General features: G+C 54.8%; 11 protein-coding genes across 11 annotated transcripts; 6 read left to right on the forward strand and 5 right to left on the reverse strand.

Moving 5' to 3' along the window:
• Nucleotides 1–1,432: 1,432 nt before the first annotated feature.
• Nucleotides 1,433–1,922, forward strand: CONPUDRAFT_81466 (uncharacterized protein; the record flags this gene model as incomplete). The annotated part of the gene is made up of 2 exons (XM_007769329.1): nucleotides 1,433–1,743; nucleotides 1,866–1,922. A coding segment is annotated over one exon (311 nt), but the record flags the coding sequence as incomplete, so codon positions are not given.
• Nucleotides 1,923–2,106: 184 nt separating this feature from the next.
• Nucleotides 2,107–4,332, reverse strand: CONPUDRAFT_164490 (uncharacterized protein; the record flags this gene model as incomplete). The annotated part of the gene is made up of 11 exons (XM_007769389.1): nucleotides 2,107–2,837; nucleotides 2,889–2,940; nucleotides 2,997–3,006; nucleotides 3,063–3,118; nucleotides 3,170–3,349; nucleotides 3,398–3,432; nucleotides 3,487–3,593; nucleotides 3,648–3,858; nucleotides 3,911–4,072; nucleotides 4,124–4,243; nucleotides 4,306–4,332. The coding sequence occupies 11 exons, from the start codon at nucleotides 4,330–4,332 to the stop codon at nucleotides 2,157–2,159; spliced, it is 1,641 nt and encodes a 546-aa protein (XP_007767579.1). The 3' UTR covers nucleotides 2,107–2,156.
• Nucleotides 4,333–6,704: 2,372 nt separating this feature from the next.
• CONPUDRAFT_152603 (uncharacterized protein) lies at nucleotides 6,705–8,334 on the reverse strand (the record flags this gene model as incomplete). Its single annotated transcript, XM_007769391.1, has 4 exons — nucleotides 6,705–6,734; nucleotides 6,805–8,115; nucleotides 8,205–8,231; nucleotides 8,299–8,334. 4 exons carry the CDS (start codon nucleotides 8,332–8,334, stop codon nucleotides 6,705–6,707), a joined length of 1,404 nt encoding a protein of 467 aa, XP_007767581.1.
• Nucleotides 8,335–8,557: 223 nt separating this feature from the next.
• Nucleotides 8,558–10,436, forward strand: CONPUDRAFT_102399 (RuvB-like helicase 1; the record flags this gene model as incomplete). The annotated part of the gene is made up of 6 exons (XM_007769392.1): nucleotides 8,558–8,749; nucleotides 8,813–9,032; nucleotides 9,128–9,369; nucleotides 9,428–9,733; nucleotides 9,788–10,089; nucleotides 10,168–10,436. 6 exons carry the CDS (start codon nucleotides 8,558–8,560, stop codon nucleotides 10,334–10,336), a joined length of 1,431 nt encoding a protein of 476 aa, XP_007767582.1. The 3' UTR covers nucleotides 10,337–10,436.
• CONPUDRAFT_136520 (Methylthioadenosine phosphorylase) lies at nucleotides 10,437–13,015 on the reverse strand (the record flags this gene model as incomplete). Its single annotated transcript, XM_007769393.1, has 5 exons — nucleotides 10,437–10,851; nucleotides 10,916–11,451; nucleotides 11,518–11,539; nucleotides 11,596–11,653; nucleotides 12,991–13,015. 5 exons carry the CDS (start codon nucleotides 13,013–13,015, stop codon nucleotides 10,575–10,577), a joined length of 918 nt encoding a protein of 305 aa, XP_007767583.1. The 3' UTR covers nucleotides 10,437–10,574.
• Nucleotides 13,016–13,226: 211 nt separating this feature from the next.
• CONPUDRAFT_152606 (uncharacterized protein) lies at nucleotides 13,227–15,212 on the forward strand (the record flags this gene model as incomplete). The annotated part of the gene is made up of 5 exons (XM_007769394.1): nucleotides 13,227–14,053; nucleotides 14,125–14,393; nucleotides 14,445–14,539; nucleotides 14,597–14,843; nucleotides 15,064–15,212. 5 exons carry the CDS (start codon nucleotides 13,227–13,229, stop codon nucleotides 15,210–15,212), a joined length of 1,587 nt encoding a protein of 528 aa, XP_007767584.1.
• On the forward strand, nucleotides 15,152–17,203 carry CONPUDRAFT_164494 (uncharacterized protein). The gene is made up of 4 exons (XM_007769396.1): nucleotides 15,152–15,215; nucleotides 15,269–16,653; nucleotides 16,706–16,800; nucleotides 16,861–17,203. Exons 2-4 carry the CDS (start codon nucleotides 15,444–15,446, stop codon nucleotides 17,158–17,160), a joined length of 1,605 nt encoding a protein of 534 aa, XP_007767586.1. The 5' UTR covers nucleotides 15,152–15,215; nucleotides 15,269–15,443; the 3' UTR covers nucleotides 17,161–17,203.
• An 80-nt stretch (nucleotides 17,204–17,283) lies between these two features.
• CONPUDRAFT_164495 (UbiE family methyltransferase) lies at nucleotides 17,284–18,424 on the reverse strand. Its single transcript, XM_007769397.1, has one exon. It carries the CDS (start codon nucleotides 18,357–18,359, stop codon nucleotides 17,511–17,513), a length of 849 nt encoding a protein of 282 aa, XP_007767587.1. The 5' UTR covers nucleotides 18,360–18,424; the 3' UTR covers nucleotides 17,284–17,510.
• Nucleotides 18,425–19,007: 583 nt separating this feature from the next.
• On the reverse strand, nucleotides 19,008–20,909 carry CONPUDRAFT_55000 (IMP dehydrogenase; the record flags this gene model as incomplete). The annotated part of the gene is made up of 3 exons (XM_007769243.1): nucleotides 19,008–19,032; nucleotides 19,090–20,242; nucleotides 20,426–20,909. The coding sequence occupies 3 exons, from the start codon at nucleotides 20,907–20,909 to the stop codon at nucleotides 19,008–19,010; spliced, it is 1,662 nt and encodes a 553-aa protein (XP_007767433.1).
• A 497-nt stretch (nucleotides 20,910–21,406) lies between these two features.
• On the forward strand, nucleotides 21,407–22,579 carry CONPUDRAFT_164496 (uncharacterized protein; the record flags this gene model as incomplete). The annotated part of the gene is made up of 1 exon (XM_007769398.1): nucleotides 21,407–22,579. The coding sequence occupies exon 1, from the start codon at nucleotides 21,464–21,466 to the stop codon at nucleotides 22,577–22,579; it is 1,116 nt and encodes a 371-aa protein (XP_007767588.1). The 5' UTR covers nucleotides 21,407–21,463.
• Nucleotides 22,580–22,751: 172 nt separating this feature from the next.
• Nucleotides 22,752–24,862, forward strand: CONPUDRAFT_136522 (uncharacterized protein). The gene is made up of 3 exons (XM_007769399.1): nucleotides 22,752–22,924; nucleotides 22,980–23,200; nucleotides 23,290–24,862. The coding sequence occupies exons 1-3, from the start codon at nucleotides 22,900–22,902 to the stop codon at nucleotides 24,664–24,666; spliced, it is 1,623 nt and encodes a 540-aa protein (XP_007767589.1). The 5' UTR covers nucleotides 22,752–22,899; the 3' UTR covers nucleotides 24,667–24,862.
• The last annotated feature ends 1,237 nt before the right edge of the window (nucleotides 24,863–26,099 follow it).

Genomic DNA, 26,099 nt, shown 5'->3' on the forward strand with positions numbered 1-26,099 from the left:
GGAATTACTGTATCCTTTGTGGTTCCGTCTCTCTATGTGCGAGCCATGATAATTTGCCTTTGTACAACCTTGTAGGGGAGAGACGTTCCGTTATAAAAAGTAATTATATCGCTAAAATACATTAAGCGTCAATATATCGCTCTCGCGAAAACGTGATCCGCTGCGTCTTGATGAGCAAATTCATTTGACGTTCTAAGCCCTTCGGTTGTCGACGATAAGTGGCACAAAGGAGGTCTGAATAAAAAACTTTGCGAGGAGGTGGTACTCGACCGCCCTGCAGAGCTTTTGTTATAAGAGTCGAACACCACTAACGGCGGCTTCAGAAATAACAGGAGTTTGAAAAGCAGAATATATTAGAATAGACCCTTCGTCGCGTGCATGTGCTATATAGCGACCACGTGCGATGCAGCTGAATCGTCTTGCACCCTAACTAGCTACGATTCGATTCCACATACCACCTCTTCTTGCAGGCCTCGAATTCTGGCGAAGTGAGAAAATCATCCTGAACCGTGACGCGTATCTTCGGAAACTGCTGCTGTGCCTCCTCTCTCGTGACGGATATATCCCTGTAGTTATTCAAGACGACGAGGGAAGTGGGCTTGCACTTTGAGCGTTCGTAAAGCTTGGAGACGACATCCAGCTGCCCCTTCGAGTGAATCGGAACCAGAAGCGTCTCGAGCTTGGGAAAGCTCATATTGCTCAGGAACCGCGTCTTGCCGCCGTCGATCTCGCGAAGCGACTCCGGTTTCCTGCACTTGATCGGGTTGGTCTGCAGCCCGAGCGCGCGGAGCACGGGGTGCTCGACGGGATCTGGGTCGTCGTGCGCCACGGTGATCTCCTTGGCGTATATGAACAGCTCTTGGAGACGCGGGAAGAAGGTCGGGAGCAGCCGCAGCTCCACGAGGCTTGTGTCCGTGAAGAAGACCACGAGGGACTCAAGGCGCTGCCAGTGCATGCTGAAGAATGTGATAGCGTCTTCTCCACGCGGGAAGATCTGTAGACGACGGAGGTGGTGCCACCAGCTGAGAGGCGTTGTCCGGAGCAGCTTGAGTGACGCTGAGGGCAGCGTTACTTGCTCAACGTGCGGCCAGTCTTTGAAGGCAGGAAGGAACGTGGTAGCCGGCAGAGGTTCGCGAACGAACGCATCATCTGCGAGAATTTCGATAGCGCGGCACGAGTCACGGAACGGAGAGAACAGTTCCTCGCTGCAATTCTTCAAGAACTGCGGGCCGTCCTTTTTGCTGATGTACAGGTACATTGCGGTTTTGAGTGGGCGCGAACGAGACAGAAACTCCAAGGCGAGACTCTGGTTACGCTTCGGAGGCCAATCCATCATGATGTTGTTCCATAACGCAGGGGTCGCAAGAGCTAAGTGACGCCAAAGGCGACAAACCTGCGCAGTTTTGATGGCTGCCTTATTCCTCGCGGAGAGCTGGCGTGCCTTGCGCTCGCCGTTTTGGTCCCAGGGACAGAAATATGGGAGGGAGAGCTCAAGAATATCGATCAAGATCTCCGTCGGGAGACTCAAGAAAGGGGAGACAAGTCTCAAATGGTTGACGTGGGAGTGGAAGAGTATGATCCTGGCGCTGTTCAACGTTACGAGGGCTGCATCCACCCGGTCCAGAGCAGCAGACAGGTCGGAGACAATCCGACGAACTTCGCCTCGCAGCTGAGGCGCAACACAATGAGTGGTGTCTGTGAAAGCTTTGAACCTAGTATCCGTCAGAGTCTGGTGAAGCGAAGGTTAGAACGCGTCACAAGCGTGCGCAAAGCAATCGTACGCGCAATTCCTCATCGACCGAGGGTATCTAAGTCCACGTATCAGATAAATTGAGCATGTCGAGGTTATCACTTGGATGACTCACCAAATTCGCGAGCTGTGATAAAGCCGTCATAGTCGAGGCCTGAGGCCTGAGGAATGGGGGCTGCTGACGGAAACTAGAGTCTATGACGCGCGTTTATCATTTTAGCGCCAATCGCGTCCCGTTCAGGGCCGGCGTGCTAATCGGATAACAAATCGGAGATCGAAATGCCCTTGGTTTGTTGCCACCAACATCCTGACTTTTCTGACAGAGAAATAGTGCTCAAGGAATCAATTCGTGAGTGGGGATATTGTTTAATTACAAAATACACAGAAAGACCATATATAAGTGTGTCTATTCAGCTAGAATAAGCTTAAAGTACTTCTGAACCCCAGATAATCCCGCCACCATGGCACCGACAACCCCATCCGGTCGCACGATCACAACCCGGGGACTATCCTGGGCATAGTAATGTGCATGCGCGTAGTCGTCCTTGTCAACAAGCACTCTAAGATTGACGAGTGTGCTAGTCGGATGAATACCTGCAGGTACAATCGTCACAATGCGAACGATGCCGAGGTTGGAGTGCACCGCAAACGACCGGAAGATTTCTTCAGCCACTTTGACATCCGAGGTAAAGACCATCACTGTGTGGTGAGTCGGCTTGAAGAGCTCGAAGAGTCTAACAGTGCGCTCTCCGTCGACCAAGCCGGGTGCGTCTGGCGCTCTGTCACCAGCGACAAGCTGGCCGCCAATCTCAGCGCCGTATGCGGGCACGATAGGTACTCCGGAGGAGAACTCGTCGAGCACAATCGGGCTTGTGCGGTAGTTGACGCCGAGCATGAACATGACCCTGGATCGACGCCAGGCGCTGTCAGCGGAAACCTGTTTGGGTCCCCACGTCTTGTCTAGGAGAGCAGTAGTCAAGTTGAGCATTTGCGCAATGACGGGGAGACGCTCGGCGGTGTAGGTCTCTAGCAAAGAGAGAGGAGACAAGCCTTTGGCAACTAGTGCGATCTTCCACGCGAGGTGAAACTGCAATTGAAGTTAGTGACTAATACGAAGGTACACTAAACAAGGGCTCACGCCATCCTGAATGCCGGAATTGAGGCCTTGTCCACCAGTGGGGCTATGGACACTAGCCAGCCTATCAGACTTTGTCGCTACTAGATGAGGAAAAACACTAGTGCTCACTGAGCAGCGTCTGGAAGTGAAGATATTAGTCAGTTGATGCAACATATAGATCACCAAAAAGCGTACCACCGGCAACAAAGACCCGCCCGTGTCCGAACTTGTCTGCCATTCTAATATTTGGCCTTAACGGTGGTCAGTATACATATGAAAAGCACAGGTGATCGTACGCTCACCTGAAATACGAGACCCATCCTAGTTCTATGAAATCGACTGGGCAGCCGATGACGTTGCTAATGAGTGAAAATAGTGCCTCCTTGCTAGTGACGAGCTTGTCGGCATCAACCTTGTCGCCAGACATGAGGAACTGCCAGCCATCATCGTCGCCGTACCAGTCGGTGGGCAAGATCAAGAAACTTTAGATACAGTCAGTAAAATATGGTGAGGGGTGGTGGGTATCGTACGTGCTGTTGTTACCATCACTAAAATGATGCATTCGCTACTTGTAGTTAGATTGACTCCTACGCACGTCGTAAACGGATTTCGCACGTACCTCACGAGTCAATGCTGAGCAACTAAAGCGAACATCGCCGGTAAGAACCGTTGTCGCCTCCCGAGTCTCGCCGAGGAAAGTGAGATTAAGAAGCTTCCGTGTAACACCTGCACGTGAGATGTATTAGTCTAAACCGCTAGCGTCACTGGAAAAACTCTTGCCCCGAGCACCGTCAGCGCCGATGAGAAACTGGGACTTGACCATCTCAGGTGCCTCCTCGCCGTTCCGTACCAGAAGCTCTGCGACAACTTCTCTCTCATCTTGTGTGAGCGAACGCAACTCTTTGCCGTACTCCACAGTGCAGTCAAACTTTGCGAGATGAGACATCAAGATTCCCTCCGCAACGTCCTGACCCAAGCCCAAGAGTCTGTTCTATATGCGCCGTTAGATGTTGAATTAAGTTCGAGCCATGTATGGAACTCACGAATGGAATAGATGGCGTAGGATCAGCAGCATCTGGCGTAAAATCGAACTCTTTAAGCACATCGACACTGCCAAACATGTGGGACTGGAACAGCGAAGTCCCTCCTGCCTTCTCTAAGACCTCTGGGACGTCGAGAAAGTTATATACCTCAAGAGTACGAGGCTGACGGGCTTTGTCAGTCTCAATACCCATAGTAAGAAGCAATGCACTCACGTATATCCCTGCTCCTCGTTGTCCCCGACGTGTGGTGAGTTCTTTCTCAATGATACGCACGGCGATGCCGTTCTTCAGCAACGTCAAGGCAGATACAAGTCCAGTGGGCCCAGCGCCAACCTGCGGTAAGATCATTAGTATGAGCAATCGGCGAACGATGAAACAACACGTTTGGGACGTACAATCAGAACAGTGGTCGAGGTGCTCATGCTGAGAACTGAGATGACTGCGAGCGAAAATAGTTACAACATCCCTCATGTTGACTATCTTTTATATATGCAAATCTTCCGCTTTCAGGCTTGAGGCACCTTGCAGCCAATCCACCGCAACAGACCCTTTAGCGAGCCTTCGCGACTCCTTGTCTAACTGATGACATGCAGAAGTAGCAACTGGGAAGGTTTCTAGTCATTACAAACCTTCCCCTGTGCAGGATTCATTTGACGTCGCCGGGCCGGGGCCCGTTGCGTGATGGCGGAGCTACGGCAAGGACGCGCGTCCTCCAAGTCACAGTCGTGCCGCCGACGCCTCCTTATAAATATTGTCCCTACTCCATGTCTTGCGTGTCCATCCGGCGCTCGCCCGACTCGGAGCTTTGGTCGAGCTGAAATCAGTGCGCACATAAGCTCTTTTTCTGACGTAATTCTGGCTTTGAAGGTGTAGACTCAAGGCCCTAGTGGGCACACCTGGACCCGAAGGACGCGTTTGTCTACATAACCACCTCTAGCATGCATCTACTAGTTGCACTGGCCGCGCCCAGGAGAACACATCTGTTGCACAACGAGGCCCATCCTAAGAGTGCTAGGGGGAGATCAATATTTGTGAATAGCACATCAACGGCAGTGGCTAATTACGAGCGAATTATACGTGCTTGTCTACATAACAACCTCTGGTATATATGTACTGAACAATCAGGCCCGCTAGTGGAGGTCGACGGAATGCAAAACAAGACGACCGATATTGGTGCTAAATAACTGTTCATTTTTTTTAAATACAAACCTGGTCATGTTTAGAGGAACGTCATACAAGTCTCGGAAGTGTTGCCACTGTCGGGGCGTCAACGCGTCTGGCCAGGTCCACCGCATTGCGCACATTCAGAGCACCTGACATTAAATGCGCTTTGAGTGGGCGGAATCAGTAAAGAACACATGTAAGTGCTGTCGCAGAGACTGAGACATTGCCAAATTTAGACATAATTCTTGCGGTGCGGGCCATATCAAGGCCTTGGCAGGCATCCCTGGGACCAAAGAGGCTACGGTATCAGACGCTGGACTCATTGGAGTAATCACTGCATTATAGTTATAAACAGGCCAAATTTAAACATGTACAACTACAGTAGAAATGGCACAAATGGTAGACCAAGCCTCCTTAAGAGTGCAGCAAGTGAGGCCCTCTCGTTGAACAAGTGACAAGGTCTGCTCGGAGACTAACTCAAATTATATGCCCCACTAGTGCCCTGTGAAGGATGTTCAGTGTCATGCTGCGGGACATGAAGCACTCCGCCTTATGCCTTGAAAACAAATAAAGCAAATTCTAGATCGCCATTAAACCACTGATGAGCTAGCGCTGATTCCACATGAGAATGGTGAGAATGTAAACCTTAGAGACATCCGTAGACCAATTGGCCAACCTGCAAAGAGGGCGCAAACAGAATCACGAAGCTCATCCTCATCGGGTGGTAGCACCTGACGTATACGAGCAGAGTCCTGTGGTAAGACCGCAACATTTCTCTTTGTGAATCATTGAGATTGGTCTTTGGGGCGGCCAGCATACACACACCACTATTTTTTGCGGGTACACATGCATGATTTGACTAGCACGTGCGCGCGTAATCAACGTCAAATTCGTGGGCAAAGCCTCACGAAAAGCGCATGAAATGTCAGCAGGCAAACATTCATAACAATATTATAAGGAATTTGCCAGAGTTGCCTTGGGTTGTCTTGGAGGATGCTCATGTAATGCAGAGCAACAAATCGGACACACGCGCAGATCGCCATTGTCAGTTAGCCCATGCAAAGAAAAGATTGCGTTATCACATATAGAAATGTCATATGGCTGAGGAAGGGCGTGATGGCAAGTGAGTTTTATGAAGCACATGTAGTGAAACCTATTCCGAGTCAAGAGAATATATGGACAGAGACCTGAACAGAACATCGTGCCCGCACACCACGCAAACCCCATTCCGTGATGAACCATCGGACATGATGTCCTGCCATTCCCACAAAATATGGAAGTCAAGCGCGGGATTAACATCAGGAGGAAACGAGGAAACGTGTTGCTGGTCAAATGTACTCGGTCACTCAGGTCGTGTGGAGTAGAACGGATGAAAGCGGCCCGAAAAGCGGCCCGAGAAAAATCGCGATTACCGAAAAGGAAGGAATTGACGAATTATACCTGGGAGCCTTTGGCCCCAGGAATCCGTGCTCGCGGGCCGCGAGCCGGCATGATCGAAGGGATACGACATTTCTTTCCTTACACCTGGAGTCTTCGGCTCCAGGAACGTGATCAGGTACTTGAAGTCTGGTACTAGCCGCTCTGTTCGGTGGGGAGGTACAAGAAGAGAGAGACAAATTTGATGATGTAATCAAAGAGAGCGAGCGAGAAACAGCTGCGTCTGCCTCAATTAGAAATATAAAGACAATAAACTCAGTCCGTGTTCACTAACAATCGTAACCTTCGTTCACGTTCGCGGTATACTTTGCGTGCCATCTCTTTCTACACGCCCTGTACTCCGGCAAACCGTACAAGCGCCTGTTCTTGGAGACAGATACGCCCAAAATAAGCTTCTTGATAAGACTCGTCTCAAGTAACTCGTGACGATGGCCGTCTTCTGATTCGTAGCCGTCCTCGGACTCGCGGTCGCTATCGGGCTCCTGCTTGCTAGTCGCCAGCATAGTAGAGGTTGCAAGTCGACAGGCAGAACGCTCGAGGAACCTGGCGATTATGTGTACATCATGGCGGAATCTCACAGGAATCATCAACGTGGTGAGCCTCGGCAACGTAACATGCTCGAGAAACATCGTCTCGCTCCCATCGCTATCCGTGGCGCGGGGATAAAAGCCCCCGAGAGTACAAATCCCGAGAAGACGAAGACCAGCGTGTGACACGGGAGCGGCAGGAGGGGGAAAGAACTTCACCGATTTCGTCTCGAGGAACAGCTCCTCAAGACGCGGAAAGTTGTATGGGAGCGATGAGAGGTCCACCTGAGCCTGAGACCCAAGAAAGAGCGTTAGAGACTCGAGGTGTGCCCATCGAAGCCGAAAGAACATGCGACAGTCGTCTCCGCCGGTGAGATGAACATCCAGACGGCGGATATTGTTCACAAAGAGAGGCGCCGTCGTGAGGTAGACGCACGATTTCGGCAGAACGAGCTGCTCAAGGTGCGGCCAATCGCCGAGTGTACTCAAAAGCGAACCCATATCGAGAGTCTGGTCGCTGTCCGCGCCATAAGCGACGACATCCACGATCCGACAAGACTCGCGGAAAGGGGCGAGTAGTCCCTGCTCGCAGGCCGGTCTGAAGCTTGGAGCCCAGCGATTGACGTATACGCAAACGTAGACGGGAAGCGGCCGGGAGCGAGCGACCAGCTCGCGCGAACGGTCGGGGTCGTGATGGGCGGGCCAGTCGATGCGGATCAGGTTCCAGAGCCAAGGGGTGGCTAGTGCCACTTCGCGCCAGCGTTTGCATACATCAGCTAGATTGAGGGCCATACGAAGGCGCTGATAGAGCTGGTAAGGTTTCACGTCCGTTGGGTCACTCAGCACTAGGGAGGGAAGGGCAAGTACGAAGATGTTGCTGAGAGTTTCGTTCGGCAGACCCAGAGGCGACGAAATGAGCTTGAGGTGGTTGCGCCGAGATATGACAGCGGTAGATCGTAGCTGGCGTAAGAGCGATCCTGCTGCGTCTATTTGGCTGACTGCGGTGTCCAGTCCAGAGACGATCCTGCGAACATCTCGGTGGTGCTGTGGTGGTAGAAAGTGGTTGGCGTCTGCGAACTGTTCATATTGCGTCCCCGTGAGTACCTAGTATTCATTCCCCAGACTTTGATATTAGAGACTAGCGAATAGCATGTGCCAATGCTCACGAGAATCTGGTGCTTGATGGAAGGGAGCTACGAAACGCCCATTTCGGGGCGGTCAGATGTAGGATGCCTGGTGACAGGGCTCTCGGGAACGCACCAATTCAACCAGCTGTTCCAACGCTGTTAGAGCCATCTATGCCTCCTGAGACTTGGTCTGCGAATACGAACACAAGGAAGTGACAGCGGCGAGATGGTGGAAGCGCAAGTAGGTGTTGATTCGACTGAAGGGTGGATCAACATCTCGGCAACACCCGAGCACGCGTGGACCCCAGAAACAAGCAAAGCCCTCTTCACGCGTACGCGTCTCGAGTCTCGACCTCCCACCTTTCCTTTCACCCCCTGTTCCCCCATCTACAATGAAGGTCACCTCGACGCCCTCGACGTCCACCACTGTCGCACACAACGCCGTCCCCCCACCCTCGGCATCATCGACGGCACGCTCATCGCGCATAGCGCCTCACTCGCACATCAAAGGGCTCGGGCTCACAGCTGAGGGACTCGCTGCGAGCGATGGAGCTGGGTTCGTTGGACAGGCTAATGCTCGTGAGGTGCGCCATATTATCACCCCATTTCATACTGCGTAACGTGCTGACGAGGAAACGGATGCATAGGCATGCGGTGTGGTCGTCGAGCTCGTCAAAACGCGCAAGTTCTCCGGGCGCGCACTGCTGCTCGTGGGCGCACCAGGCACGGGAAAGACCGCACTGGCGCTCGCGATCTCGCACGAACTGGGCGCGAAGGTGCCGTTCTGCCCGATGGTGGGGAGCGAGGTGTACAGTACGGAGGTGAAGAAGACGGAGGTGCTGGCTGAGGCGTTCAGGAGGGCGATAGGTGCGTTTTGTTTCATTTTATGGTTCCTCGACCTTCCCTTCCATCGCTGCATCCTGAACATTCGCCTTGATTGATACTCATGCGAATGACGCTAGGTCTGCGGATAAAAGAGACGAAGGAGGTGTACGAAGGCGAGGTGACGGAGCTGACGCCAACCGAGGCCGAAAACCCGCTGAGCGGCTACGGCAAGACGGTCTCGCATGTTATCGTGGGGCTCAAGACCGTCCGGGGCACAAAGCAATTGCGGCTCGATCCGACGATATACGAGGCAATTCTGAAAGAGAAGATCGTTGTCGGAGATGTCATCTACATCGAGCAGAACACGGGCGCTGTCAAGGTGTGTCCCTTTTTCCTCTGCTCGTGCTCGCAGCGTGGCTAATATGTACGCTGGGTAGAGGGTAGGCCGCTCAGACGCATATGCATCCTCATACGACCTCGAGAGCGAGACGTACGTCCCACTGCCTAAAGGCGACGTGCACAAGCGCAAGGAGCTTGTTCAGGATGTCACGCTCGGCGATCTCGACGCGGCAAATGCGCGCCCGCAGGGTGGGCAGGACATCATGAGCGTCATGGGCTCGCTCGTCAAGAGCGGGCGTACCGAGGTCACCGACAAGCTGCGCCGCGAGGTCAACAAGGTCGTGAAAGGGTACGTCGACCAGGGCGTCGCAGAAGTGGTGCCTGGGGTGGTGTTTATCGATGAAGTGCGTCTTTTGTTCATTGTTCTTCGTCGTTCGGGCGTGCTCAAAGTACGATAGGTGCACATGCTCGACATCGAATGCTACACATACCTCAACTCGCTCCTCGAGTCGCCCATGGCGCCGACGGTTGTGCTCGCCACGAACCGCGGGCACGCGACCGTGCGCGGCACGACGGACATCATCGCGCCCCACGGCATCCCCGTCGACCTGCTCGACCGCTGCGTCATCGTCAAGACGGACGGCTACTCACGGGATCAGATCGGCAAGGTCGTACAGCTGCGCGCGAACACCGAGGGGCTCAAGTTTGGGCCCGGCGTAGTGGAGAGGTTCGCAGAGGAGGGGGAGAAGTCGTCGATGCGGTGCGTTTTGAGTATCCCTTTACTTTCACCTTGTCCTCTGTCGGGATCAACAGCGTGCTGATGCTTGGTTGACTGTAGGTATGCATTGCAATTGCTCACGCCGGCAGCGATATTGGCGGACATTGCTGGGAGATCACAGATTGAAGCAGAGGACATCAACGAGATGGGCGAGCTGTTCATCGATGCGAAGACATCGGCTGCTATGATTGGGCCGGATGGTGGATTCATTGGAGGGAACTCGTTCTAGACGGCGAATGAGAACTTCCTGCTTGGTATGTTCTACGTCACGCATTTCACAACCATGCCCATGATTGGGACAGGATCAAAAGTAAACTTGTAATGTTTCACGGTACTAATGTTAATGCACAAGTTAACATCGCTTTGGAGCGTCATGCCGCTCCGTCGTTCTACATTCTGATTCATTGATATATAATCGCAACATTTATAGGATATATAGCACGCCGTAAACACTCATCTATCCGGGTCTAACCGAAGTATTCTGGCAGGACAAACGCGAGCTTGTGGATGTCCTCCTCGGGTTGCGCGTCCGACCGGGGCATGATCGAGTTGCGCATGCCGCCGACCTCCTCGTTGAGCAGGTTTTCCTCGAGCGCGTGGTGCAGCTCCTCGAGCACGTACGCGGCGACGTGCTTTGACGTCTCCGCGTTTTGCTTCAGTACCTGGAGGACATCGTGGGCCGTAACGGCGTCGGATTCCATACGCCATGAGTCATAGTCGGTCGCGGTGGCGATGATGGCGTAACTGCGTTAGTAAGAATGTCAAATGTAGCACAGGGGGGAGGGAAGGGATGAACGAGACGACGCACCTGAGCTCGGCCTCACGCGCAAGCTTGGCCTCGGGTAAGGCACTCATGTTGATGAGATCGCCTCCCCAGGCTCTGTACATGTTACTCTCCGCCCTCGTCGAGAACTGCGGACCCTCCATGCACACGAGCGTCTTATCCTTATGCAGCACCGTACCCCGCCCCTCGTCGTCCAGCGCCTTCTGCACCCTCTCCTCGAGCCACTTGACAAACTTCACGCTGACGGGGTCGCCAAACTGCGCGTGCGCGACGACCGATGTGCCCTCGAAGAAGCTCGCGGGGCGGATGCCCTTGGTGCGGTCGATGAGCTGCGTCGGCAGCGCGACGTGCCCCGGCGCGATCTCCTCGCGGAGAGAGCCGACCGCGCTGAACGCGATGATGGCGCGCACGCCGAGGTACTTGAGTGCGGCGATGTTCGCGCGGGAGGGGACGCTGGATGGGGGGATCATGTGGTGCGGGCCGTGGCGCGCGATGAAGGCGACATTGGTGCCTGAGGGGAGGGCGAAGATGGTGATGGCCGAAGACGGGCGTCCCCAGGGCTGTGGTGGGGTGCAGCATCAGATGGACGTGTAGACGCGATGAGCTCGGATGTATGAGGTGCGTACCGTGTCAAGCTCGAGCTTCTTCCTGTGGAGTGGATTGGGCGTTAGTGGATCTTCTCATCTCTGATTCAGCGGACTTACACGAAGGTGAGGTTGTCGAGGTGATACAGGCCACTTCCGCCAATGACGCCAACGAGAGCTGCCCAGCTCTTTTCAGAGAGAGAAAGACACGAGTCCTCTCTCACTCACCTTCGGCCATGGTAGCTGAGAACAAGATGAAGGCGGCAAGGGCGATGGCCGGCCGTTGTTGTCGACCGGCTTGCCCTTGTCCATTTCGTCTCGCAATTCGGATCCAAAGTAGCGCGAGATTAGATAGGGATCAATCACCAAATCAGCTTGTTTGTCTACACCAAATATGAACGTTCTCTTTTTTCTACCTTCTACGTTCTAACTTTCAGGTTTCCGTATGCATCCCAACTACTATGGTTGCCCAGGTGAGTACCCTTAGACGGGGTGCGGGCATTGGTTGCCCTCATGATATAAATGCGATACACCAACCTGGAAACTCCTACTACGATCGGTATCGCATTTAGTACTGTACTAGCTCTGCCGCGGCGTCATCCAACAGGGCCGCAGACAGGCAGCGTACGGACATTTTCTAACGCTCATCAATCTTGTCAAAAAGTGTCCAGAAGGAATTAATGAGGCCGGGTGCATTTATTCAAGTTGGGGCCATAAAGGCAACTACAGCGGAGAGCTAGAAGGAGGAGATGATGGTCGGAGAACAGGGGAGAGATGGTGTCATGTTGGGACGGATGGCAAACCCTTGGAATCCATCAAGGTGAACGCTACTTACGCGTGAAATGTTTTTAAGTGGCTCACTAAGGATCTACTATCTGCTAAATCTTGGTTTGTATACTTAGGTGAGGGCTTTTTTGTAGTACACTGACAGTAGCATATTTTTTTCTCACTATAAGACGAACTGCACTCTATATCTCGTACTGTACTTAATTTTCGTGATTGCTTGCGTTGTGTATACTCTCATGTATATAGCTCGCGGATAGAAGAACTGCTTTGAGGAGGGAAATCCGGTACAGGATCACGCTATGGCGCCGATGTTGCGCAGTTCCACATTGTAAAATACATGCTGGCGATTAAGGCAATGGCTATTTTCTGCTGGTTTTATTGTTCCGGTGCCAATCGCATCATGAGGTGTCGCAGCCTGGTCGTAGGGACATTTTTTATCTGATATGTTCTGAGACCTACTTAGTAAGTAGTCCTGTCGTAGATGGTCGAGTTCTTTACATGATCGCGCTGTGTCGTCACAGCCCCTCTCGATCCCGGTGTCTTCACAATTCACCCTGAAGTCTCACGAAGTGCCCAAACATACAAATGCTTTATGAGGGACCGTTTGTAAAGGCTGCACTGAAGAAACCGAACGAAACCTTGAATTGGAGGTTTGTTTAGTGCCAGCAAGTCGCGAGCGTTTTCTCACGACCTCTCGCCGGCTCCAGAGCGACGCTTGTCGCGGCGAACACCTTTGATGTGTGTCCTTCGTCATCGTCACAATTCGTCTCACAATTGATCAGAAAGCATAGCCTTGGCACCGCACAAGCCGCAAATGATGGGGGTGATTTCCGTAAACACCCAGGGTTCGACGTTCAGCCCTCGGTGGAAGTTGACCTCATCCCTTTTTTCCTGCCACCACATATAACAACTCACGACTTGCGGACGTCATCTCACTCCGCGTTCTCGATACTGTACCCCCCGTCATGGCCCATGACGGCGCCTCTGACCTGAATCAATACCCTTTGTTACCACCACAAGAACGTCAGTCGCTTATCCGACCCTTCCCGGAACATCCCCCTCTCTCAAGATCAGACCTTCTCTCGCGCCGTCTATCCCGTGCTGCTCTGGTCTTCACTTTCATCATAGGCATCGCCTGCATCCTCTCAGGCATATCTCTCATTGCCGTCTATACACGGAAAAGCAGCACGTTAACCCAAGGCGATCCATTCGAGGGGTTTCTATATCTCAACCTTAGCCCCAGATGGTCAGAGGCTACGAATCTATTCCTCAGTATTGTTGTCACCGTATGCACAGAGGCTGTTGGCTATGTCCACGGAATCGCTCTACGTTCCTCCCTCATTGAGGAGCGACGCCTGTACTTCAACACCAATGCTCGTCTCTTCACCGCGACGCGACGGCGGAGATGGGCTGGCCCCAACGGCGTCCCGTGCAATATCCTCATGATGGTGCTTCTGATCATGTCCTTTGCATCTGCGACCACCACTTTTCAGCCGTCCAGCCCATTTCTCGTCGTCAGCGTCGCACCTATGATCACACTTGGCGTCTGCCTCGTACTTCAAGTTTCCATCGCGATGTTCGCTCTCCGCACGACGCGCATCCTAACCTGGAATACCACTGCGCTTGGAACACTTCTCGTCTTGTCCCATTGCAGTCGCGTCCGCCATTTCAGTGGACATTCCATGTGCAGCGTAACCCATATTGGCCACAACCCCCACCCGCAATACCCATCTTCTCGCCAGCCCACTGTGTGGCAGGCACGCAAAGACGTCCGAGCCGTAATCTTCCTGATGTATGCCCTCGCAGTGCTATGCGGTGTGTTCGGTGGTGTCTCCGGGCTCGGCGAGAACACGAATCCCCCAGCCCGTTTGAAGACGTTCCTGTGACGCGTATCTACCCCCTCCCCAGCTCGCCAAGTGCTGCGTGGTTGGCACTCTTCGGGCTGCTATTTGCTGTCCAGGGCTTTCTTGCAGTTACGTTGCATCAAGCTGGAGTCGTCGCGAGCTCAATGTGGGACGAGCAGGTCTGGAGGAGTGCAGGTGGGCGTAAAGGGACTGCGATGGAGCCGAATATTCTGGCGCCGATTGTGGCGCCGATCAACCTCATACTGATGCTGTCGAAGCCAGCTCTTCGTGAGTTGCAACAAATCTCACGTTGAATTCCATGCTGACACTGCGACGCAGACTTCATGATGAGCAGGGCTAACAGCATCACCATAGTTTCCTCCGACTCCACTTCGTCCTCCCGACGAATCGCCATCTACTTCAATGGTGATCAAGTAAGTCCTGCCTTTATCGGAACTTGAGGTATTATTCATGAAGATGCTGTTCTATAGTACACAATTCTTGCCACGATCATCCTCCTGCTCACACTTCTTCTCAATTACCTCATGCTACGCCCACCACGAGGCCCACAGCCTGCGGCATATGGTCATTTCCAGACGCTCGCGAACCTCATCGATGTGTGGCCGGCGGATGGACAAGATAGCATGTACTGGGGTCATAAAGGAGACCATCAAGGCGTGGACGGCAGAGGGATGGAGGGTGATGTCGGAGGGAAGTATTGCCGCGCTGGGACGGGCGGTACGCCCTTGAAACCGGTGGACATGGACGCAATCTATCTGTGAGGTCTATGGGATCATTGCTTCGGTTCGGTATCTGTGCCGTCACGTCGCAAGCTTGATGTCCCTCATTCATATCCAGCACATGCATTCGCGTATGTACTCACTGTTGATAGATGAAGAGTTTCGAACTACGGTAGCCGCTCCTGTTATGGATCTTCGATGAGATGATGTGGACTTAGGGGCCATTTCGGAAGATGCCGAGCGGAGCAACCGCAAGATAGAAAAAGTCGCGACGCAGCGCGACGCAGCGCGACGCAGCGAAGACGCAGTGAACAACCTAGCTGGCATCGGCAGCATCCACATAGTCGCAACGTCGATTGACCGGTGATAGGTGAGCCACAGAAAGCCACTTGGAATCACATCATTTTGACGTTCGACGTTCAGCGCTAACGTCTTTCATAGTAATGCACAGCCTCTAAGACATCTGAATAGTGGAGTCTTGTCATCCCCTTCACCACCCCTGCCCGGTTAGGCTGGCTGTGTCCAGGCACTTCACCGCGACATATATCTCTGTAGCTGGGCGACTTTGCCTGTTTTCCGCCCCCAACGACCTCTGATCATGCCCCGCCGTACCTTCAGTCTGAGTCACGACTATGCAGATTCACTATCTGAGCACGAGTTCCTCATCGAAACGGCCCACAAGATTCCCTCTCACCCTCTCTCGCGGTCTGACATTCTATCACGACGCATATCCATCATCGGTCTGGTCTTCACTCTAGTGGTCGGCATGGCCTGTATCATAACAGGTGCCGCTCTAAACGCCGCTAGCAAGGGCAACCCTCAAACATACTTCGATGACGTTTTGTACGTTTACAGCCAAACCACGCCATTCAACCCCACCCTCCTCGAGATCCCAATCCTTTTGCTCAGCGCACTCGTCACGGTCTGTACGGAGGCTATCGGCTACGTCCACAGCACGGCATTGCGCTCGGAGCTTATGCAGGAGAGGCGCCTCGTGTTCAACACGAACGCGCGTCTTTTCACCGCCACGCGACGACGGCGGTGGACAGGGCCAAACGGCGTTCTGTGCAACGTCTTCATGGCCGTGCTCTTGATCATGTCATTCGTGTCGGCCACCCTCACGTTCACCACCCAACTCCACATCTTCGTCGTCAGCTTCGTCCCTATGGTCTCGCTAGGCGTTTTCCTTATCCTGCAAGTCCTAGTTGCAACTTACGCTCTTTCTGCAACGCACATCCTCACATGGGACAACAACGCGCTCGAAACTCTGACCGTCCTGTCTCGCCAGCGTCTCGTGAAACGCTTCCCGGGGCGTGGCATGTGCAGTGTATCTGATCCGGGAACAGACCCCCATCCTCAGATCCCGTCAGCCCGTCAGCCCTCCACCTGGCAAGCACGCCGCGACATCCGGGTCGTCATCGTCCTTATGTGGGCCTTCACCGCCCTTTGCACTGTGTGGGGTGGTGTTACGTATCTCGCAAGATTTAAGCCACCCCCAGAAGATAATGTGGAAACAAGTTTCCAGTGGACGCTGGAGCCGTCGTACAATTTCTCGCCGTACCTCCAGTGGATCGTCCCGTGGGGGTCTGGAGGGCTCTTGTGGACACAGATCTTTGGCGTCATGTTCATTGTTCAGGGGACACTTGCGACTACGCTGCACCTAGCGGGTCTAGCTGCGAACACGTTGCGCGATGAGCAGATGTGGAGAAGCGCATCCAGTCCGAAAGGCGCAGCGGTGCAGGTGAACGTTCTTTGGTCCATTGTGACACCGCCCAATTTGCTGTTACTCTTAGCAAAGCCGGTTCTTCGTACGTTTAATGACCTTACTTCTGTTGTTTCCTCGCTGACGCAGATTGTTAGATTGGATGATGAGCTTGGCCAATACCGCTGAGATCGACGCAGACGAGGCCAGCGACGGAGGGTCTATCGTCGCTTTTGCGTTCTGGTCTGTACAGGTGAGATTCCTTTTCGATACCACTTCCTAGCTGTGGGAACCCCATTGAACGTTCCAATAGTACTGGAACCTGAGTATCGGTCTCGTCATCCTAACAGCAATCTTCACCTTCCTCGTCATGCGCCGTCCGCGAGGCCCGCAGCCCGCAGCGTACGGACACTTCCAGACGCTCGCGAACCTCATTGACGACTGGCCCGAAGAGGAGGACGGGAAGGAGAGGCTGTATTGGGGGGATAAAGGGTTGTATTTGGATGCTGGGAACGAGTCCGAATCCGAGTGGGACATTGGCGAGAAACGGTGTCATGCTGGTACGAGCGGGTCGCTTCTGGCACCGGTGAACATGAACGCTTTGTACGCATGAGCCTCCCTTTATGACTGTATATACGTGGTTTGTTTGCTGTTGTACTATATCACGAATGTTAATGCGAATGCATGGGTGCACGACCAGATGATTTGCAACCATGAGAGCGCTGATGAAGACTTATCCTGTTTGATCACATCGTGATTGAGATATGCTATTGCTACAAACAATGCAGAATGGTAGAGTACATCGGTATGCGAGGGTATAGTATGGTACGTGAACCGGCAGTTGAATGACGAACACGCTCGTCAGTTGAATGACAGTAGCTAAGCTATAAGCAGATAAGTATACAATAAGACTATACCCTCTGAAGGGAGCTGAAAATACAGTAGAAAGAGTCCAACATCACCTTACACACGACAAACGATCTCACTGTTCATCACCCCGAACCAGCCATCCTCCGCAGCGACCCATTCCTTCCACCCCTGCTCGATCTCCCGCAGCTGCTCATGCGTAGCGATCCCCCCATCGACCGCCATCCCCGCAAAACTCGACTGCACAACCCGCTCGCCCATCATCCCGCCCCAGAACTCCCGCTCCTCCGGCGCGCTGAAACACCACGTGTGGACGCTCGCGCTGATTGCATCGCGCGAAAACCCCGCCTGGATCGCGAGCCCGACAAGCCTCCGCCCCGTGTCCGGCTCGCCGTTGTTCTTCCGCGCGACGGCGATGAAGACACGGCGCCACTCCTCCAGCGCAGGCAGCGCCGGCCACCAGCTCATCGCGTCGATATCGCCCTCGCGCGCCGCGAGCAATCCCCCGCCCGGCCTGACGACGCGCCGGAGCTCGCGCAGCGCGCGCACGGGGTCGCCGACGTGCATGAGCACCTGGTGCACATGCACGACGTCGAACGCGCCGTCCTCAAACGGGAGCGCGAACACGTCCGCCGTGCGGAACTCGACGTTTTTCAAGTTGACGCCGTCGGTGCCTTTGGCTGCCTCGGCGGCGAGGTTCTCCTGAGCCCTGAGAACGACGTCCTCCGCGTAATCCACACCGACGACCGACCCCTGTGGGACATACTTCGCGAGCCCCATCGTGATCGTGCCCGGCCCGCAGCCGACGTCGAGGATGCGCATGTCCGGCTTGAGGTGCGGGAGGAGGTATGCGGCCGAGTTCTCGGCGGTGCGCCATTGGTGCGAGCGCAGTACGGACGGGTGGTAGCCGTGTGGGTATTTAGCGGTGTCGGGCTGTGAGGACATGGATGTGGCGGGACTCAGAGGTGGAGGTGGTATGAAGAAGAGAAAAAAGAGGGGACAAAGGTTTGGGCAGGCGTGATGTCAGAGGCACATTGATGCGCCGTATTTATACGTTCAGGAGTCAAGCCCATCGGGCTGCAAGTCCGAAGCTAGCAAGGGCCAATGGTTACAATTTCATGGGCGCTTGTGGACGTTGACAAGGATCGGCATGCCCATCTCCGCCTAACTGGACAATCAACTTGTGTCATTCGCTACTAAACATCGGAGATCGTCACGTTTTCGACGTCGGTCATACACATGACGTGAAAGAAGGGCGCCTGAAAGTGTGCGCGTGATCTTCATTGCATCTTCAATCTGAAACACAGCGCTTGCAAGGAGGAGCGTCTGAACAACCTTGAGCAGGTCAAAGTCATTCGCACGGCATTACAACACGCAAACATCCCACAGCGAACATTCATGTTGACATAATTATTCCCAGTAGCCGCGTATTGCTACAACACACAAGCAAGCAGATGTACGCTCGCGATTATGTACATATAGCATCCTGGGGGATGAATCGATCGATGAAGGGTAAAGAGGTTGATGTGCGTAATGTGATACAACCGATCGTGAAAGAACCAAGAAAACCCATGCTACATAAAATGACACCGCCTATGCGTACAACCTCTTCGTATATCTGCAGCATCGGATCAGCATAATGAACGACGACGACGACGGGATGAAATGGACTCACGAGTTCATACCGTGCACACCGCCCTCAAGCTGCGCACTCGCCGTCCTGAACTCGACCCGCACCGTGCCCGCCCTGACACCCGCCTGCAGCTCGTCGATGCTCCTCACCCCAATATCCTGCAGCGAATGCTGCACGCCAACATGCAAATACGGCAAGAACTGCTTCACGCTGCCCTTGTCCTGCACATCCCCTGACACACCCTGCGCGACCTTAACCGCCGACGACTCCGAGAAGTACCTCGTCGTCGCCGCGTTCTCGTGAGGTTGACTTGTCGTCACACCCGCATGCTTCGTCGTGCCTGGCTTCCCGTTCGCCTGCGCCGCGCCCGGTCTGCCCTGCTCCATCGCCTCGAGCGAGCCCATGCCGCGGTACGCCTTGACGCGCTTGCCGTCATGGTAAAAGTACTCGCCCGGCGCCTCGGTCGTGCCCGCGAGGAGCCCGCCCATCATCACCGCGCTCGCACCGAGAGCGATGGCCTTGACAATGTGCCCTACGTTGCCAATACCGCCGTCGGCGATGACTGGCACACCGAACTTGCGCGCGAACTCCGCGACGGAGTACACCGCCGTCGCTTGCGGGCGGCCGACGGCCATGACCTCTTGCGTGATGCAGATCGAGCCCGAGCCCATGCCAATGCGCAGACCGTCCGCGCCCGCAGCAATCAGGCTCGCTGCCTGCTCGCGCGTGACGACGTTGCCGGCGATGACCTCGAGCTTGGGGAACTCCTGCTTGATCCACTGGATCATCTCGACCTGGTAGATCGAGTTGCCCTGCGACGAGTCGAGGATGACGATGTCCAGGCCCGCGTCGACGAGCAGACGCAGGCGCTCGCGGTCGTTCGGGCGCGTGCCGATGGCGGCGGCGGCGTAGAGCTGCTTCGTCTCAGGATCCTTGGACGCGTAGGGAAAGTTCTGGTTCTTCAGCAGGTCGGAGCGGGCGAGGAGGGAGACGAGGCAGCCCTGGGTGTTGACGATAGGGAGTTTACCCTTTTTGGAGTCGCGGAGAATGTGGTTGGCCTCGGCGAGGGTGACACCCTGCGGGGCGGTGATGAGGTCGGTGACCATGACATCGCGCAAGGGAGTAGTAGAGTCGCGGAATTGGACGTCACGCGAGGTGACGATGCCGACGAGTTTGGCGCCGAGCTTGCCGTTCTCTGTCAAAGGATCGTGTCAGCATTGGATGAGGCGAAACCGGAAGGGGTAGAAAGAAGGAAAGTTCAGAGCGATTCTGATAGTTGGACTCCGCATGTCACACGCTAAAGCGCGTTACTCGGAAGAACGAAGGTTGATTTTTCATCGTATAAAAAAACCAGCCCTGACTAAGACCGCTGACTCACCGGTGATAGGAATCCCACAGAACCCAAGGCGCGCCTTGATATCCAGTACATCCGAGACGATATGTTCAGGCGAGAACACCACCGGGTCAGTGATGAACCCGTTCTCGTGGCGCTTGACCGCGCGAACCATCGCCGCCTGGCTCTCGGCCGACTGGTTATGGTGGATAACACCAATCCCACCAAGGAGCGCCAGGCTGATTGCCATGTCTGTCTCCGTAACCGTGTCCATCGGAGAGCTGAAGAAGGGCGTCTTGAGGACGACATTGCGCGTGACGCGCGTGTCGGTGACGACGTCGCTCGCAGGGAAGTCGATCTTGCCGGGGAGCATGAGGAAGTCGTTGTAGGTCAGTCCGCCACGGATGGTGGAGTCCATGAGGTCGGCGATGGACAGGCCGTCCGAGCGGGGGTAGGTGGCCAGGTGCGCGAGGGCATCCTTGGCGTCGAGGAGCTGCTCAGAAGTTTTGGTGGAGGGGGCGGCGGGCATTTTAGCCAGCTAGAAGATTAAAATTTGAGCTTGTTTATATAGTCTTATTTTAAGCGGAGTTTGAAACCTTTATCTTGCCAAGATCCGTCACTTGGCTGCACCTGACGGAAACCTGCAGGCTTCGTCTCAACATTGGATGTGGTCTCATGCATTTATCTTTACGTTTATGGCACATATAGAGGAATTATGGACCTTGGAACTGGATGCGCAGCATTGAGATCGCCCTAGATAACCGTGGCGGTTAGTCAGGAAGCCAACACGCTTAATAGCCCCTATTTGAGCCATGTCAGCCTCCCCGTCCAGTTCTGACCGACGAGTCCTGGACGGAGAGCCCAGAATAAGGTCCGAGGGTGGAATTCGTCACTGGTCTACCTATGATATTGTCATAGACCGATTTCGAATCCTCGTCCACTCATAAGGCCTGCGAGCCTTCCCTCTTCTCCATCATTCGACCTTCATCTCCCCGCCCCGACAACCTACATTCGTTTATCTTGCCAGTCACCGGTGAGTTCTTATGACAATGATATCGCGACCTTCTGACACAGACGTGCAGTATGCATACCCTGCTCCAGCCCATCTCCACCATCCTCCGACGCCTGCTCGACGTCCCAGCCACGCTCCTTGATCCATCCTACTCCTTCATATACGAACACATCCTCGACGAGACCTTCCCCGAAACCATGATGAACGTCAAGGTAGCCTATGCACGCTCCCGTATGGCCGCCTCGGCCAGCCATGACCGGGCCCTCACCCGGCGGATGCAGCACTGCCCAAAGCGCGCCTCGCTCGTCGAGCGAATCAGGGCCGAGCTTCAACTTGTCCCAAGGCTCGTTGAACGTTACGCTGCAGCGGCCAGCGGACCCGGACCTGGTCCGAAGCGCGAGTTTGAGGACATCGGCGCGGATGCATCCGCGATCGAGTCGACGCCCACGAAGCCTTGTGCGAAGGGGAGGAGGCATGTGCGTGGACAGCAGCCGTTCATCGAGCCGGCGACGTTCGAGGAGCTGCACGAGCCTTTCGCGTGCAGCCTGCCAGCGATCTTAGCTATGCCGGTGATTCCTGCGAATCCGAACGTGGATGCAGTATGCATAGTGGCTTCGAAGCACGGTGAGCTGCCTGAAAAGGTCTCCGAGCAGACTGAGGATACGACGTCGGCCGACCTGGGACGCTTCGAAGACGCTCCCGAGGACGTCGAGGTTGCACATCTCTGCATCAGCGATCTCGAAGGAGACGACGGCAACCCGTTCGACGTGCAAGCAGACGACATCGGAGACAGCCGCGTTCTCGTGGCCTCCGAGAGCCTCTTGACCCCTCTTGACCCCGCCGTTGTCGCCATCGATGAGGCTATGCGTTGTCTGTCCCTCAACGACACGAAGGCGGCACCAGGCAAGACCAAAGTGAAGTCGCGTGCGATCCGGCCGCGGACCGAGTTCGACTTGTTTTTCGACTCGCCCAGCGCCTCGAGTTCTGCACGTTCCTCCCCTGTGCCTGTTGATAGCAGGCTCGAGCTCTCGACTGAGTGGGTTGGAAAGGCTAGACCGCGCCTCCGCCGGTGCCAGCTGGTGTCGATGGGATCGCCTTCGCCCCGTGACGGACGGTTGCCGGTGGCGATCGGAGCGAGAGGCGAAAGCAAGATGCGAGAATCGGTGGGCTTGACATTCAGATTGTGACGATGGGATAATGTAGTTATCAGACGACGGAGGCCATGAGGATAGGGGCGGAGCCGATGGCGACGGAAGGAGGGATAGGGTGGTTGTTAGGGAAACGCGGGATTATATTATTATCGTGCAATTAGAGTATTTCTCTGTCCTGAATTTATCGACCCGTTCCTTGCCCTCCCCACGACCCTCACGTCGAAGCTGGTCTTTTGGCGCAATCTCATCTCCCTCTCTCACCTGTACAACAACAACCAGCATCTTCTTTCCGATCCAAAAACTCAACACTAGAAACCGTGACAACCACCTAGAACAGACAAACGATCATTTCCATAATGGCACACTCAACGCAGACATTGGGTACGTGTCATCCCACATCAACCACTCTAATTGTTCTCACTCCATCCGTCACCAGAGCACTCAGGAGCCCTCAACCTCGGGGCAGAGTCCTCCACCGCTTTCCCCTCCCCAGGCTCCTCTTTCCTTCCTCCACCCAAGCCTGGTCCCATCGAGCTCGCCCGTCCGCCCTCGGGAAGACGATCGTCCAAGAAAGACCTCTCTAACCCTGCTGGAGACTCGGACCGCAGAAGCAGCACACCCTCCATCACTACGGGCTCAAGTTCAACCAACGGTCTAGTGAGTACCGCTTCATCTCTCTTCATTCGCTCCCTCCCTACTCCATAACCATTCGCTACTCTTCTAATCATGCACCGCGCTTTATCTAGGACGTCAACGCAAAGACGCCAACAATGCCATCTGGCCTCGGATCTGCCGCGCCGCGAAGCGCCAACACAGACCCGGGCACGCCCACACCGCGATCGCCCACCCCAACAGACCGCTTCGCCCACCTCCCGCCTGCTTCTCCGCCCGCCAAACCACCCTCGCCCACAGCCGTAATCACCTCCCCCGTCATCCCCCCGCCCATCCAGCTCCCAGATCACCTTGTCGAAGAGGCAGATGACAGACCCTCCTTCCCGTCACCCACACCGTCACCAGGATTCGGATCTATGATCTCGCAAGCGGCGAACAACCCCAACAGGCTGAGCACGCAGAGCGCTCGGAGCACCACGTCGCTCACATCCTCGCGCCCCGCCCCGCCTTCCCCGGCCGTCTCCAGACGCGGCTCGGCGTACTCACGCGGTGGCTCGCGCCCCGTCTCGGGCACGAGCTCGCACGCGCACTCGCGGCCCACGTCCGGGCTCAACTCACCGTCGTACCCCAGCTTTACGTCCACGTCGGTACCGCTGGCTGACATTACCGGGGCGAGCCCTGCCACGCCTGCCTCTTGGACGTCGAATCCGAAGCGGGATAAGCAGCACCTCAGCATGTCGTCTATCAACAACATCAACCCTTCTTCTATCTCCGCTACTCCCACTTCCACCTCTGCTGAGCCAGCTGTCGTACCAGCGCCGGTACAGCGCATGAAGATTCGGGACTACGGTTTCCCCGCCTCCGATCCGCGCTATACCGGCGAAGGACCGCTCGCGCCCCGCCCAAATAAACCCAAAGTGCTCGAACGTCGACTCGATCCTACCGCCGGACCTTCGTCGTCTGCTTCCAGCGCATCAGAAAGCGAAGACGACGAGAGGTGGGAGGACGAAGCCGACGACGATGGAGATGACGACGGTGTGGGCGTGGGCGGAGGCAGCTGGGGGCGGTTTAGCTGGGGCTTTAACCAGCTGCAGTCGAGCTGGCGGGCTGCGGACCAGCAGGCGCAGGTGAGCCGGGGGGATCTGGAGAGGAATTTCGGGGATGGGGACGTGGAAGAGGAGGAGGATGAAGATGACGACCGGTTTGAGGCGGACGAGGTTGGGTATGGTGAGGAGGATTATGAGGACGGGGACGGGGATGGGGATGGGGATGGGGAGGAGGGCGAGTCGCTGCTTCCTGGGCTGTATCGGGCGCTGTATGCGTTCGATCCCGAGGGTACGGCGGAGATGCGGCTGGATGAAGATCAGATTGTGCGTGTTATTGGGCGGGGAGGCGGGGTTGGGTGGGCTGTCGTTGTGCGTGAGGGTACGGGGGATGGGAACGAGCACGCGCTTGTGCCGGAGAGCTATCTCGAGCCTGTCAAGCTCGACGTGGACGACGAGGCGGATTGACCTTGACCCATCGATCATCTTTGGTCGGTCGTCTGATACATCTTGTCTTGTTTTGCCGTGTTCGGTGCGCGGTGTTTGTGCCTCTACCCATGTAACGACTGCTTTCTTGTGCTTCGTCTCACGATGTTGTTTACTATGCTTTGTATGCACGCGGATTTCGTTACTCTTATAATACGTTTATTACTCTCAATGTCTGTTGCCTTTACATTCAGAAGCGCTGAAATCACTAGCTGCCGGCTGGAACAAGTGATTCGCGGCTCTCTTGACGGAGATGTGTAAAAAAAACACTACGGTTCAATTGCATGAGCTATATATCTTGATCGAACTAAGAAAGACAAAACAAAACATGCTCAAAACACACGGCGTGACCTTCCTACCTCTTGAATCAATAATTCATACGATAGGGTGCTTCCTGGGCAGCCCGCTTGGCAAGCTTATCTGCCGCCTTATTCTGCTTCCTAGGTAAAAACCAGAGACTTACTCGACTCCCTTCTTCATTCAGCCTCTGGACCTCAGCGTCAATTGTCGGAAAAACCTGTTTTGCAAAATTACGCATTATTATGCATTCATATGGGTTCGCCCCCCATTGTTACGCGTTGGCAACGCGAATTGCGTTTCAATGCCATTCAAACGGCGTTGCAACGCCGTTTACACTCGCCCTTAATGGCGAGCCACCAATGAGAATGCATTACTAGCACCGAACTCCGTCACCACGGCATTTTAACAGCATTCTCTCGGCATTATAGGGATCAACTTACGTAGTCGTAGGGCATTATTGTGCATTCCCATGGTAAAATCGGTCCGGCGTTGGAACGCCCCTTTCAAGTTTTCCGACAATGGACTCCAGCACATCTAAATGAGGGCCGCGATTCTGTCCAAGACCGGCGTGATCTCTGTCTGTTAGTGATAGCCGCCGAGGACGAAGGTCCATTGATAGGGGCGCACCTCGTCAGCCGAAGTCATTCTCCCCCAGACGTACTTTGAATCCGTCACCACTACCCAATGAGACTCTTGGGATCGCTCTGCTCCATCCTTGCAAACAGAGAGCTCAGCCTTCGCGTCGCGTATCTTCTCTAAAGCGCATCGAAGCGCAAGAGCTTCTATCCTATGATTATCAACGTCTGTCTCTCGTTCGTCTACGGTGTCGTCGATCGGCACACTCCATCGATGTTCGCTTTGGCCCATGACAATGCCAACGCCACACTGGATCATCCGGTGCTGGCCTTGGCCTAGGCATGAGCCGTCGACAAAGAGGACTCTCATGTCTGTGCATGGAGTGGCGGAAGGCTTTCCGGGCGACAGGTGGAGGTAGCCGCAGTTGGCGCATTGCGTGGTGACCGTACCGACATTCAAGCGCGACTGCAGTTCTATGCCAGGGGAAAACCTTTGGCAAGTCGGAGGGGAGTTCATCTTCATGCCAGATAATATCATCA

Source organism: Coniophora puteana (genome assembly GCF_000271625.1).
Source record: "Coniophora puteana RWD-64-598 SS2 unplaced genomic scaffold CONPUscaffold_5, whole genome shotgun sequence".
Taxonomy (NCBI): domain Eukaryota; kingdom Fungi; phylum Basidiomycota; class Agaricomycetes; order Boletales; family Coniophoraceae; genus Coniophora; species Coniophora puteana.